Raw genomic sequence first — 14,216 nt, 5'->3', positions numbered from 1 at the left:
ATGTTCTAACTCTAACTCTAACTCTAACTCATGATTATGGCTAAGAGAAAAAATTCTTAAAATCTCTTTTAAAATATTTATGCTCATTTCTCAGGAATAATTATTCATAGACTTTTATTAGAATTTTTCCTAAGTATTTTTTTTATTCTGATGATATGCTGTCATCCATAAGCCATTATTAATGTTAAAGGCAGTTTTCAAAGGTAGATTATATTTAAGTATGTTAGTTTTAATATCTGTGTTTTAAGAATCTTCCCTAGATGATTATTTTGCAGACCTATTGTAATGCAGTTTCGGTAAATATTTAATTTGGTTTTATGGCAGTTGACCAGTATCCCATGTGGTAGTGATTTGACTAAATCATTTGTTCCTTTTCCTAGATTGCCTGTGCTGTTTTCGCTGCCCTCTTACATTTCTTCTTCTTGGCTGCCTTCACTTGGATGTTCCTGGAGGGGGTGCAGCTTTATATCATGCTGGTGGAGGTTTTTGAGAGTGAACATTCACGTAGGAAATACTTTTATCTGGTCGGCTATGGGATGCCTGCACTCATTGTGGCTGTGTCAGCTGCAGTAGACTACAGGAGTTATGGAACAGATAAAGTGTAAGTTTATTGTTTTCTTTCTTTTTAAATCTAGGTGAAATAAAAGTGTTGGATTTTCTTGGAAGCTAAGGTCTTTATATTACCTCACAGCAATAAATGAAGAAACTGAGCAGCAAATGTGTATAATTCAATCCATGGTTATACTTTGGTTACGATGTAAAAAGAAAAAGATACCTTGAGACTTACCACGATGCTGTTTTAAAACAGTATAATTTTTCCACATCTACATCATAACCTTGTGTAATTACGAAGAGATCATAATTTTATTTTTCTTCAGAACATTAAGACATTAGTCAAAGGAAGAACTAGCTGTATGAAGAGCTGTTTGCTAGTATAGGATGGTGCAGTCCCTGACATTGCTGGCTTCTCTTCTTCCTGACAGGTCAGTTCAAGTCACTGGAAAGCCTTTTATGTCATCAACAGGAAGAGTATAGGAGCAGGGACAGCCTGTGTTTTTTCCCCTTTTTTCCTGGGTAGACATTGAGGTAGAGTGATGAATTTTGCTTTCAACATAGCTTTAAATTGCTAAGACATACCTATCAAGATGTGAAGCATATAAGCATGGAGTTCAGAGAAAAATACGTTTGTAATCTACATGCGTATAACAGTTGAGATCTCCAGAGTAAATCAAAGTTTTATGAGAAGATTAGAAAGTAAACCAAGATAGACCTCTGATGAATAATCATATTTAGAACATAGCCTCAGGAGAAAAATTACAAGTAGAGAAAAAGAAGAGGTAAGCAGAGGCTTATAAAGATTACCATGAGGTTCAGATTCAAGGCAAGGGAGAAGAAAGTCTCAAGATGGTGTTTCAAAACACCATCAGTGACCAGACACAGTGGCGCATGTCTATAAGGCTACTTAGGATGCTGAGGCAGGGGAATCGCCTGAGCCCAGCCTTTGAGATTACAGAGAACTGTGACCATGCCACCTTACTCCAGCCTGGATGACAGAGTGAGAACTCATCTCTAAGAAGCAAAACAAAACTAAAACAGAAAACCACCATCAGTGGTGTTTTATGTCAAAATTAACTTAAGTAAAAAACAAAAACAAACAAAAAAAAAACATTTGACCTCTTAAACAAGTCTTTTTTTTTCTTAAGAGGCAGGGTCTCTATGTTGCCTGGGCTGCTGGAACTTCTGGGCTCAAGTGATCCACCTGCCTAGCCTCCCAAGTAGTGCAACAGCCATTTTTGCAAAGTACTGGAAGCAGAAGTCAAATTGGGAGGTGTGAAGAGATAAGTCAGTAGTAATAGTGTTATGTACACCTGGAAGTAAGTTGATTGAAAAATAGTGAAAATATTAACTTATGTGATAATCATGAAGGAAGATTTTAAATATGAAGTCAAGCATATCTAGGGTGAGAAGAATCAAATTAATAGGAGGAGATTCGTAGAGAGAAAATTCCTTATGGTACATATGGGCCAAATGAAAGCGAAAAGTCTTGGGGGTTAGAATGACACAAGACTCAACACAAGATTAGGAAACTCTTGATTTATTAATAAAAGTGGTCTTAGAATTTGCAAAGTCCATGGCACTAATTTTACAGGTGAGAAAATAAAATACTAGATTAATTAATTGCATTGCCTATGGTTATAGAGTTAGTTGGTAGCAGATGTGAGATAAACCAAGTCAGGTTATTTCAAATAAACTAGGAATTTTTTTTTTTTTGAAACTGTAAAATGACCTCACTTTTTTGAGGTGAGTGTGAAGAAAAGGACAGGCAAGGTACATTTTGAAGCAGAGGAACTTTTCCATCAAGTAAAAGATGCTGATTTCTATTGAGTGAATAGGTGAGGTCACGTCAAGAGAACGGATTTGAAAAGCTTTGAAATGAAGACTATGGAAAATGTGCTAAGGAGCCAATTAGATATTAATAAAAAGATTTTCAAGCAGCAGTGAAGGCTCAGATGAGGTTAGATAACTTCAATTTGTACAGAAGTTAATAAGCCAAATTTCATGACTTTCCACCGGCAATCAGCAGTCTGAACATGCTGGCAGTAAAACAGCTTGCTTCTCAGAAGTGAGGATTCATAAAAAGGGAACGACAAGAAGAGGACGCCAGAATTATTGGGAGCATAGTTAAAACAGCATATGTGAACTATGCTATTTTAGGCACCAACACTACAATTAAAAGAAGACTTATTCACGTTGAGTCTTTGTCTTGAGTACAGTGACAGGCTGTATAAAACCATTTGTCTAGTCTTTGTCTTGAGTACACTGACAGGCTGTATAAAACTATTTGTCTAAATATGCCAATAACTATTATTTTTTTAATCTCACCTTTGTGAATTGTAATCAAGTCTGTGATTTTTTTCTGTTGATTCCAGTGACATCTGTGATACAGACTAGGATTAGCAAAAAAAACACAAAAAACAAACAAACAAAACACATTATCTGAGGTTGTCCCTAAAGATATCTTAGGGGAGGGGTGTTAGATTGATATAGATTTATTTGTTTTTTTAAATAATATCTTTGATATATTCATATAACAAAATTCAGTCTTTTAAAGCATACACTTCAGTTGTTTTTAGGATGTTCATGGTATTATGTACGCATCACTATTGTCTAATTTTAGAATATTTTCATCGAAACAAAAAAGAAAGCCCCTAGCAGTCATTTCACCTAGATCATGGGACTTTACATTTTTCTCAATGCATTTTCTACCACGAAATTGAGTAATATAGTTATCTGTGACCTTATACTATTTCAAATATTGTTGCTAAGTAGCTCCATTTTGCTCTCTTGAAGTTCCAAATTATATTTTTCTTTTACATTATTTTTTTTCTCCTTAGGTATTTGGAAATTGTCCTGTTACTGAACTCATTCAATTTGTTTGGTTTGTGTTTTAGTCATTTACTTTGAGACAGATGTCATTTTTTGGATAGTAGAAATCTATCTTTTCTTAGAATCAATAATATGTAGTCTCTTGTGACTTTGTTAAAGCTTTGGCCATCATTGCTTTAATTTCCTGCACCATAACTGGAAGCTCTCATTTACTGACATTATTACTGTGTGAGACTAGGGGCTAATTTATTTCCCAGGCACTGATTTAAAACAAGCCTTAATAACAGTTCAGTTTTGCAATTATCACTTTTTCCAACAGAAAGAGAAGCAAAACAGATATAGAGAAAAGGGAGGGTAGATGGAAAATAAAGAGGAAAAGATAGAGAAAATTTCATTATTTCAATTATTTCACAGGCAGGCATAACACATTTTAGTGTCTTGTTGTACATTTTAAATAAATTGTCCACAGAGAAGCCTTCAGAATACATGTAAAAAATGTTTAACTTCTACTTTTTCGGAATTCACGCAGTCCAACATCTATACAGTGCTGTTTTGCCCACTGAAGAAGCAGATACTGAAAAGAGAACCAGTACTGAGCCATGGTGTTTGCTTGAAAAGTTGAAGTGAACCAGATTGTTTCCATTGGGGTTTAATCAAGACATCGCAATGAAAATATAAGCCATTAATTTTTATGCAACTCAAAGGATTTCTGTATATAGAATTATATATCTTGTTTCTTATCATCGAGACTGTCTTTGTTCCAGTTTCTCCTGCTGTTGTGCATTGCTTTTATTTTGTTTTATTTTCTTTTTGAGATGAAGTTTCACTCTTGTTGCCCAGGCTGGAGTGTAATGGCACGATGTTGGCTCACCACAACCTCTGCCTCCCGGGTTCAAGCGATTCTCCTGACTCAGCCTCCAGAGTAGCCGAGTAGCTGGGATTACAGTCATGCACCACCATGCCTGGCTAATTTTGTATTTTTTAAGTAGAGATGGGGTTTCTCCATGTTTTTCAGGCTGATCTCGAACTCCCAACCTCAGATGATCCGCCAGCCTTGGCCTGCCAAAGTGCTAGGATTACAGGTGTGAGCCACCATGCCCGGCCTGCTTTTATTTTATTTAATATGACATTTCCCACTCCCTGCTCACCACGTGCATCTTTTTTTCACACATCTCTGCTGTCTCAAGTTTGTTTGTTTGCAGTGTCACCTTCCTATGTACTACACTGATTTTTTCAAGTATGAAAATGTATAGTCCACAGCCTATAATACAGTGGAACTAGCCAGAAATCAGAGAAATATTGTTAACTATTTTCTTTAAATTATTATTAAGCTCAATACAGTAAAATTGTATGTCTTGGAAATCTTTTTTACTTGTTTTTGCAACTTCATGATTCTTAAGTTTTTATTCTTCAGTCTTGCCCACTTAGAGTACATCTAGAATAAAACCATTGAATGTCTATTATAATAATTCAGATAATAGACATATCTCCCTTTTCTCTCCTCTTAATGTATTTATTATACTGACAATGAGGCTTTATTTCTAAAACCTTTAATATAATAATAATACCTTACATTTCTAAAATATAGAGAATTATATTAATGGTAGGAGATAAAATCAGAGATAAAATTGTTTCATAGGTTAAATAAATGCTATTTTTACAGATATGGAGATAAATATCATATTCCATCTGGCTGATGGATTTTGACGTTTTTCTATGAAATGTTGTTAGGGCTATTGAATTTATTATTTTATATAACACACATACACACAAAGCATACAAATCTGATTCTGAGAAGTTGCTTAATTTGCCATCAATTTGCAGTGCTTGTAAGGAGCCATTATTTGTTTAACAAAACCTTTTTATCTGTACTGACATTATATTCAAGAATGTACTTAGAATAACATCTGGTTAAAATAATTAGATATTTTAAAAATCCATTTTAAAAAACAATAATCTTAAAAAAAAAAAAAAAAAAAAAAAAAAAACTCTGCTAGTAGACCACAGGTATAAATTGCACTGTTAATAATGGGCATTTATTTTCATTTACCTCTTTCTTTTATCTTTTTATGTCTCTCATACTGTTATTCATATGGATATTCAGTGGGATGACATCAATATGATACTGTCAGAAGAAAACTATAGCGAAGGCTGGCACTGACTTAACAATAATTCAAATGGGACAGATTTGGAAATTCAGTGCTAAATACTTTGGTTTTATGACCTGAAACTAATCACTTCATTTAAACTTTAATTATTCCAATATTACCAAAGCATGCAAACTGTTTGAACAGTAAATTTTTATTTAAAGAAAAAATCACATTGATAGTTTATAGCATTTTCCACTCAATCTCATGTATGGAAAAGCAGTGGTTACCATCATGAGTGGATTGGAAGAAGGAACTAGAAGTGGGTACCAGGAAGAGGGAGAGAGTACACTGGGAAGGGGTTAAGCCCAGAGAATTGTCTAGGAGAGAAAATCTGGGCTAAAAAATTGTTGAGTGGTTTCTAAATATGTGGATGAAGTCATGAACATTTATAATCGATCAGAATATTCTTGAGTACTAGAAGAATAGCCAAGCTGTTAAAAATAATTGAAATCAAATTTTATGATCTGAAAATTGTTGTAAATTATCTATTAAATTTTACATTTGTCTTTCCAGCTCATTAGCTTAAGAGTATCTCTAAAAGGGGTAATCTCTCCTCTGTTAGTTAAAAGACCCCAGACTTCCTTATTTTCACTTCATCATCTAACCAGCATAATCATGTAGGTAGAAAAGTGATTATAGATTTTTTTAAAGATATCAGATTAGAGTATTATTCAAGAAAGAGATTAGTTAAGGAACATTGAACTCGATGGTACCTGCAAGTTATATGCATAGATTTATTTAATTACCTTGTTCACAATTCCTTAGCATTTCAAATTCATAGAAAATCATATTTTCACTTAAGGAGTATTTTTCTAAGCAATGATTACATGATGTTATAAAATGTTCTTATAACATTTTGTTGACGTAAAGCATCTGCCTTGCTGTAATATTATCACCAGGTGTGTTTGACTATAGCTTGGCCAGTAGGAAATAGTACAGATAATGGAGAAGTATTTGTTATTGACATATGAAGGTCGTCATTCAATATGTCTACAGGGAGTACATGTATATGTTTATATTCTATTTTATTCAAGGCCAAGAGCATTTTATGTGTATGTGTAGTAAATGCTGAAGGGTTATTGTGTCATCATTTTATCATCCAGAAAGCCAATGATTGATTGAACATATAAAATTATCATCATATATACAAGAATTCTGGGTTGAGCATAATTTTTTTCTATTAAGAAGTTATCCATACTAGAATTATGTCAGAGATCATCAGGACCACTGTACTGTTATTTTTAAAATGCAATGAAATGCTAGACTTAAAATTGAATATTGGACCTGAGTTCTTATTGGAATCAAAGAAGTATAACAACTTCCACAGCTATCATTAGACATCTAGAGCATCATGTATAATATAGCATGACTTTATTGATTAGGATGGCTACATTAAAAAGTACGTAGTGACAAACATTGTTGAAGATGTGGAAAATCAGAACCCTCATGTATTGCTGATGGGAGTGTCAAATGATGTAGCTAGCTACTTCAGAAAATCGTTCCACAGATTTTCAAAATGTTAAACATAGTTTTGATCCAGCAATTCCACTCCTAAGTATTTATCAAAAACTAAAAAATAAAAACTAAGGACCACGTTAAAACTTGTATACAAGAGTTTATAGCAGCATTATTTATGTTAGCCAAAACATGGGAATAACCAATGTCCATCAACTGATGAAAAGATAAAATGTGAAATACCTAAATGAGTATTTTTTGGCAATAAAAATGAAGTATTAACACATGCCATAAAATTATTATGTTAAGTGATTAAAGCCAGTTATAAAAGACTATATATTATATGTTCGCATATATATATAATGTCCAGAATAGGCACATCTTTAAAGACAGAAAATATAGTCGTTGCTAAAATTGGGGAGAGGGTGGATGGGTCATTGTAGGGCAGTGGGAGGTCAAAAATGGGGAGTGACTTTTGGTGGGTACAGAGTTTCATTTTGGTAAAATGAAAATGTAAAATTAGATTATGCTGATGGGTTCACAACTCTTAAATATACTAAAATCCTTAGAGTTATACTCTGTTAAATAAATGATTTATGATATATAAATCATATTGCAGTGAAGCTGTTTAATAGTACTAAAAGTTTCACTAACATCGAGATGACCTTATATTTAGAAAGATCTGATATTTTGACTTGAGAACTGTTTCAGTAATCTGTGCATTATATACAGCATATAAATTTCTCACCTACTCATTGAGAATTTTTAATTATCAACCAAGCTACACCTTTAGTTGTTTTATAATTTATATCTTTATTCTCTGGAGAAACATCTAACAGCCACAGTGAGTTTGGAGTCAGGTAGACTAGAACAAAATTCAGTCTCAACTACTTATTATCTATGGGTCTGTGTGTATTTACCCGAGTATCACATTCCTAATCCATAAATGGGAGTTATTGTAAGTACCTTGCAAGATTCTTCCAATGTTTGAAACTCTGTGTGTGTGTGTGTGTGTGTGTATTTATGAATCAGAGTATATACATAAAGTGTATATTTGTATGTAAACAGTATGTATATATGTAAAGCATATGCTAGACATCTATGACTAGCATAGATAAGTATTTATTAAATTAGAACTTTTATTATTACTGGTACTATTATTTGGCTGATACAAATGAAGAAATACAGACATGATCAGCAACATTGTTTTTAATTATAAAATAGATTGTATTAAAAAGCAACCATTCACTAGAGTAGTGATTACAGTTCTTGGTTTTTTTGTTTGTTTGTTTGTTTGTTGTTTTTTTACCTTTCAGGTTCAGAGGTACATGTGAAGGTTTATGATATAGGTAAACTTGTGTCACAGGGGCTTCTTGTACACAATTCTTATGATATCATCTTAAGATGAGACCATGACAATCACTCAACATTTAGTAGTATTAATAAATTATAATAGTTATAATTCTTACCTTTATAGTCCATCATAGAATGTAGTATGCATTTTACCAAAAAAATAATGAAATTCTTTTAAAAACTATAACATGTTGAGAAAATAAAGACAACACAATCTATTTTTGATATATTAGAGGTAGTGTTTAATTCTAAGATCCAAAACTGTAGCAGAACCTCAAATGCTAGTCTTGACCACCACTGATTTCACTGCATCCCTGTATCACTCCACCAACCTTTTTTTAAAATTCATGCACTTGCTTGCAAAGTATTTCAATATTAGATGTATGAATGTGCTGTGATGAAAATGGCATTAAAAAATCCCTAACAATCGTATTATGCAATAAACTGAAGACCAGATTTATTATACTTGATATATATACCTGTCCCTTTTTTCTCTTCTTGTCCTTCTTTCTTGTCCAGTTTATTCCTTTCTTATTCTCTCAATCTTGCCAGATATATATATGTAAATATAATATGAATATATTATATATGAATCATATTATATTTACATATTATATTTATATAAAAATATATTTATAATACATCAATACATAAATATATATAATATTACATATAAATATATATATTACAAATATAACAATGTCGGCACATATTACAGAGAAAAAGATATTATATAATTAAAAATTCTCATAAACAACTTGCTATGATTAAGCCTTGTGAATTTCATCATCTAATAGTAGCCAACGATTGTTTACTGGTTACATTTAATACTCATCAAGAATAATTCAGTCTGTGATTTAGCATCCTGTAGAAAGTGAAACAAGCATATTGCTAATTTACATTACCCCAAAAAACTTTGGTTAATATTTTGAAATAGAGTAATTCACAAGGACAAAGACTACTTATTCTTGTGGGTTAACACCAGTCCTTTAGAGTTTTGAAATCAATAAACTTGTATAATTCAGTAAGACTTCATCATGTAGCTAACAATATATGTTACTTTTATTATTTGCAAAAAATTATACTACAAAATGAATTTCAACAACATATTTATATTAGATAAATGAAAAGGAGGTCAAGTCAAGGTTTGTGGTATATGACAAGTGTTTCTTTGAATTATAGGATATATCTAGTATCAAAAGGTTTTTACTATGGCCTCAAATAAACATGAGTGTGGTCAGAATGCACCTGCTTTCTCAAGTCTCATGTCTTTTGTTACAGTACTTTTATAAACATAATGTATAGATGATATACAATGATTGAATTCATTTATAAAAAAGAAATTGCCATATCTTAAAAATTAAATGTGAATGTCCAATCCAAATTACTAATTTCAAAAATTAAATGTTGCTAGATAGATAAAGGCAATTTTCAGATAAATTGTATTCTTCAATAGCGGGTCTATCTTACCATTCACAAGCTGGACTTCAGTGTGTTTAGTGTGATAAATTGTTCTTCTAGCTTTGTCTCACCTTAAACAGTGTTTTTACCTTGTATCTAAATGTCATTGAATGGTCAGACTTATAACTCTGAGGTAGGATATATGTGCTCAGGCATGTATACATACACCCCACGTAATATTCTTCTCCACCTTAAAGGCTGAGTGAAGTGTTTTAACATAGACACAGTGAACTGGGACAGGAATCATGCAAATTTTTAAGGTACTTAATAGGAATAGGAGGAAATACAGAAGGCTTTGAGAAAGCCAGCATGTGGCCAGAAACAACAGCAGGTGTGGCCATATGGCAATCAAATTAGAAAAGGGATTCTTGCCACACAGCCTTCCAGAAAAGAGTAAAGCCCCAGCAGCCCTCATGGAGGGATGATTTGTTAAGTACATTTTACTTATTTTATATTGCCTCTTTCACTGTTCAGTTCCAAATGAAATGTAAATCCATTTTGCCAAACTGATATAAAAATTTTTCTTAAAGAATAAAAATAATCATTTTGAAATGCCCTTTTACATTTAGAAAATATCACTATGCTGAAAGCACATTTCCAAATAAAGCGTTAGCTAAGCTGAGATCATTGTCAAAAAAGCAAAGTTTTGCAAGGCTATAATTTAATGGTACTATTTTACTTTATTGAAACATTTGGTAAGATTATTTAATATTTTAAAATTCCCTTAGTCCAAGACAACTGTTAATAATATAAAGGTATTTGTTTAAGATTCCTTAACTTGTAAAATAATCTTCTATAGAAGATTGTGAAGCACATTTTCCTATTAAAAATTTTTCTGAAAACGTGTTCTAGTTCTCACATTAGCTTTCAAAAACTTGTTTGACCTACAAAATAACTAGAGTTATATTATTAACTCATTCTTAAAACGTATTATTACTATTGTATCATGTTGCTATAATTTCAGCAGCATTCATGGGCTGCAGTTGTGTGTGTGTGTGTTTGTGTGTGTGTGTGTCTGATCTAGTCTGGGAAAATGTCCATGTTTTGGTCTCGTCCTTCATTGTTTTTTTGTTTTTGTTTTTGTTTTTGTTTTGAGATGAAGTCTTGTTTTGTTGCCCTGACTGGAATGCGATGGCACGATCTTGGCTCACTGCAACCTCTGCCCCCAGATTCCAGAGATTCTCCTGCCTCTGCCTCTCCCAATTAGCTGGGATTACAGGCACCACACCTGGCTAATTTTTGTATTTTTAGTAGAGATGGGGTTTCACTATGTAGGCCAGGCTGGTCTCGAACTCCTGACCTCAAGTGATCTGCCCACCTCGGCCTCCCAAAGTGTTGGGATTACAAGCCTGAGCCACGTGCCCAGCCTCCTTCATTGTTTTTACCCTGAGGGAAAAAAGGATATTTGTTCAGAACTCAGACCTTTGAAAATCTTCCTTCCCCAAGAGTTTCTTTTTTCTCTCTCTCTCTGCCCCCGTCTGTTGCTCTCTCTTTTTCTCTCTCTCTCATACACACATACACCCTCTGTCTCTCTCTTCTATTACGTTGATGACAAGCTAGCCTATAATCAGAATGAAGACAATGTTCATATTTCAACCTTGAATTCTCTGGTTTGTTTCTGCTTATATTTAGCACTACACTTCTATTTCATATGACCAAGTTTTTTGAACACCACCACAACAAAAGGGTAACTAATTATCCAAACAAACCAGTGGTGTTTAAGCATTGATTGCTTCACTAATAGCATTTTTTCAAACAGGATTATTGTGTTTATTTTGAATATAGAAATTATCTTGTCTACATAAAAAATGGGAACTTGTAGTCAGTTTCTTTTTAGAGTGCCTATTCTACTTCTACTGAAATTAGTTTACATGTATTTAACTTAATAGAAGAAGGCCAGACTTCGTTTTTCGTTTTTGTTTTGTTTTTGTTTGAGACGGAGCCTCACTCTGTTGGCAGACTGGAGTACAGTGTCGGGTTCATGACTCACCACAGCCTGACCTCCTGGGCCCAAGCCATCCTTCCACTTCAGCCTCCCGAGTAGTTGGGACCACAGGCATGCATCACGATCCCCAGCTAATATTTTTTTTCTTTGTAGAGATGAGGTCTCACTATATTGCCCAGGCTGGTCTTGAACTCCTAGGCTCAAGCGAGGCCTAGGGAGGCCTCTTGCCTTGGCCTCCCAAAGTCCTGGGATAACAGGGGTGAGCCACTGTGCCCAGCCTCTTCATTGTTTTAAAATGGGCTTTTTGTAGGCAATCTGTTTGGGTTCAAGACTTTTTTTTTTTTTTTGACTTAAAAATCTAGCTCTTAAAATAAGTTTACAAGTTATAGCAAAGTGAAGGAAGCCAAAAACCATAATAAACATCATTGCCTCCATTACTCAGATGTTAAAACTGTTAGCATTTTAGTGTATTTGCTAACAGTAATTACTAACCTAAAACATATGGCTAAAGCCCATTTTGTTCACTTCTAGTGCTCTCTATTCTTATGTGAGAGGCAACCACTAACATGAGTTTGGTGATTTTTTTTTCTTCCCATTAAATAAAATAACATATATATATATATATATATATATATATATATATATATATCTCCATCAAAAATGTATTGTGTGTAGTTTTTAATGTCTGTGTGTGTGTATTTAACATGTATATATACACACTATATTATATATACATTTGATATAGTTTAGATTCTGTACCTTACTTTTTTACTCAACTTTTTTTTTTTTTTTTTGAGTCAGGGTCTCACTCTGTCACCCAGGCTGGAGCACAGGGCTGTGATTTCAGCTCACTGAAGTCTCAACCACCCAGGTTTAGGTGATCCTACCACCTCAGCCTCCTGAGTAGCTGCGACTACAGGGACACACCACCCTGCCTAGCTAATTTTTGCAGACACAAGGTTTTGCCATGTTGCCTAGGCTGGTCTCAAACTACTGGGCTCTAGTGAACCGCCCTCCATGGCCTCCCAAAGTGCTGGTATTACGGATGTGAGACACCACACCCAGCCCCCAACTTTGTTTGTTTTTTTATTTATCCTATTGACATATGTAGATCTACTTCCTCCTTTTTAACTGTTTTATAACATTTCATCATATGAATAGAAAATATTGTATTTATTCATTCCTTTTTTGATAGGCATTTCTAATTTCCCTTCTTGATAGTTTTTCTGTTATTCCATTATTACTTAGGTTTAAGTAACTTTTATAATCACAGAAATATTTGAGTACTTAGGATTTGCATGTTTATATTATATAGCAAACCAGTCTTGAATATTTACCACTGGAGTTATTTTCTTCTTATGCCTTAACTATAGCAAAATGGCAAATAATTCAAGATATTATTTTTAACATCAAATGTAATTTGTTCAAAATTTACATTAATCTTTCTCATAACTAGTCACTTCCATTTTGTCTTCCTGTCATCCTGAAGAATGAAAATGTAATTTCCCAGAGGTTTTAAGAATTGGGGGAGTATTAAATGTAGCTGAAATTAAGTGATTAATAATTTACTTCCGGGTCATGAATCAACTTCATGGGATGCTAAGGATCATTTGCAACCCCAGAAGAATGAGCAGTAACAATGCACTTTTTCAGACTCCAGAAATCTCAAAGGTTGGCTGCCCAACCTAATTAAACTTCAATCTTCTGATACCAAATTTATTTCTTCTTTGTACTGCATTTCCTCAGATCTTCTTGACAGGAAAATGTCACTTTGCCTGACAGCTGATAGACAGGTTATATAGCACCATAATTGAAGAGAAAAGGATAGCTTAAAGCTCCTCGATTTAATGGCTACGTGTATGGCTTTTTCTTTCTCTCTCTCTCTTTTTTTTTTTTTTTTAAGTTTCTATGACAGACACAAAAGGTCTGAGCAAATAGGCCCAGTGCCATTTTTTCCTGCTTCCTCCAGGGGTAATTATCTTACTCCATCAATAGTGCTGTCAGAAATTGAGCACATAATTCAGCATTTAAATGAACAAGCAACGTAATATTTCCTGTCTCCCAGTGGAATGCTTTGCAGCTCACATTCTTCTCTGTCACTTGCTCACTCTTGATGTATGTCCCATACCCAGTCCTTGAATGCCTTCTCTCCCTTGTGTTTCATTGCAGATGTTGGCTCCGACTTGACACCTATTTCATTTGGAGTTTTATAGGACCAGCAACCTTGATAATTATGGTAAGAATTCCTAATTAACTATGTGTTTCCCAGCTCAAGATATAAAACTTTCACTATCCCAGTTCTGACTGTCTTTAATTTACAGAGGTTAATTTGGGGAAAGCATGTACTTATTTGACCCAACATAATTCAAGCAATTAAACACTCATTATAGTCTATTTTATGTTGTAAAATAGTTAATCAAAACTGGTGGGAAAGAAAATATGCATTTGCAAAAGCTTATGGAGCT

At 33.6% G+C, this 14,216-nt stretch overlaps 1 protein-coding gene across 8 annotated transcripts in view; it reads left to right on the top strand.

Moving 5' to 3' along the window:
- Positions 1 to 14,216, top strand: part of ADGRL3 (adhesion G protein-coupled receptor L3) — an 854,829-nt gene that overhangs the window by 761,587 nt on the left and 79,026 nt on the right. For all 8 annotated transcript variants that reach the window (XM_078001870.1, XM_078001869.1, XM_078001868.1 and 5 more), the window contains 2 exon segments: positions 381 to 601; positions 13,921 to 13,987. In XM_078001870.1, the coding sequence (XP_077857996.1) occupies positions 381 to 601; positions 13,921 to 13,987 (288 nt within the window).

The sequence above is a fragment of the Macaca mulatta genome, chromosome 5 (genome assembly GCF_049350105.2).
Source record: "Macaca mulatta isolate MMU2019108-1 chromosome 5, T2T-MMU8v2.0, whole genome shotgun sequence".
NCBI lineage: Eukaryota > Metazoa > Chordata > Mammalia > Primates > Cercopithecidae > Macaca > Macaca mulatta.
The sequence above is the reverse complement of the archived record's forward strand: the minus strand, read 5'-3'. Positions and strand labels throughout refer to the sequence as shown.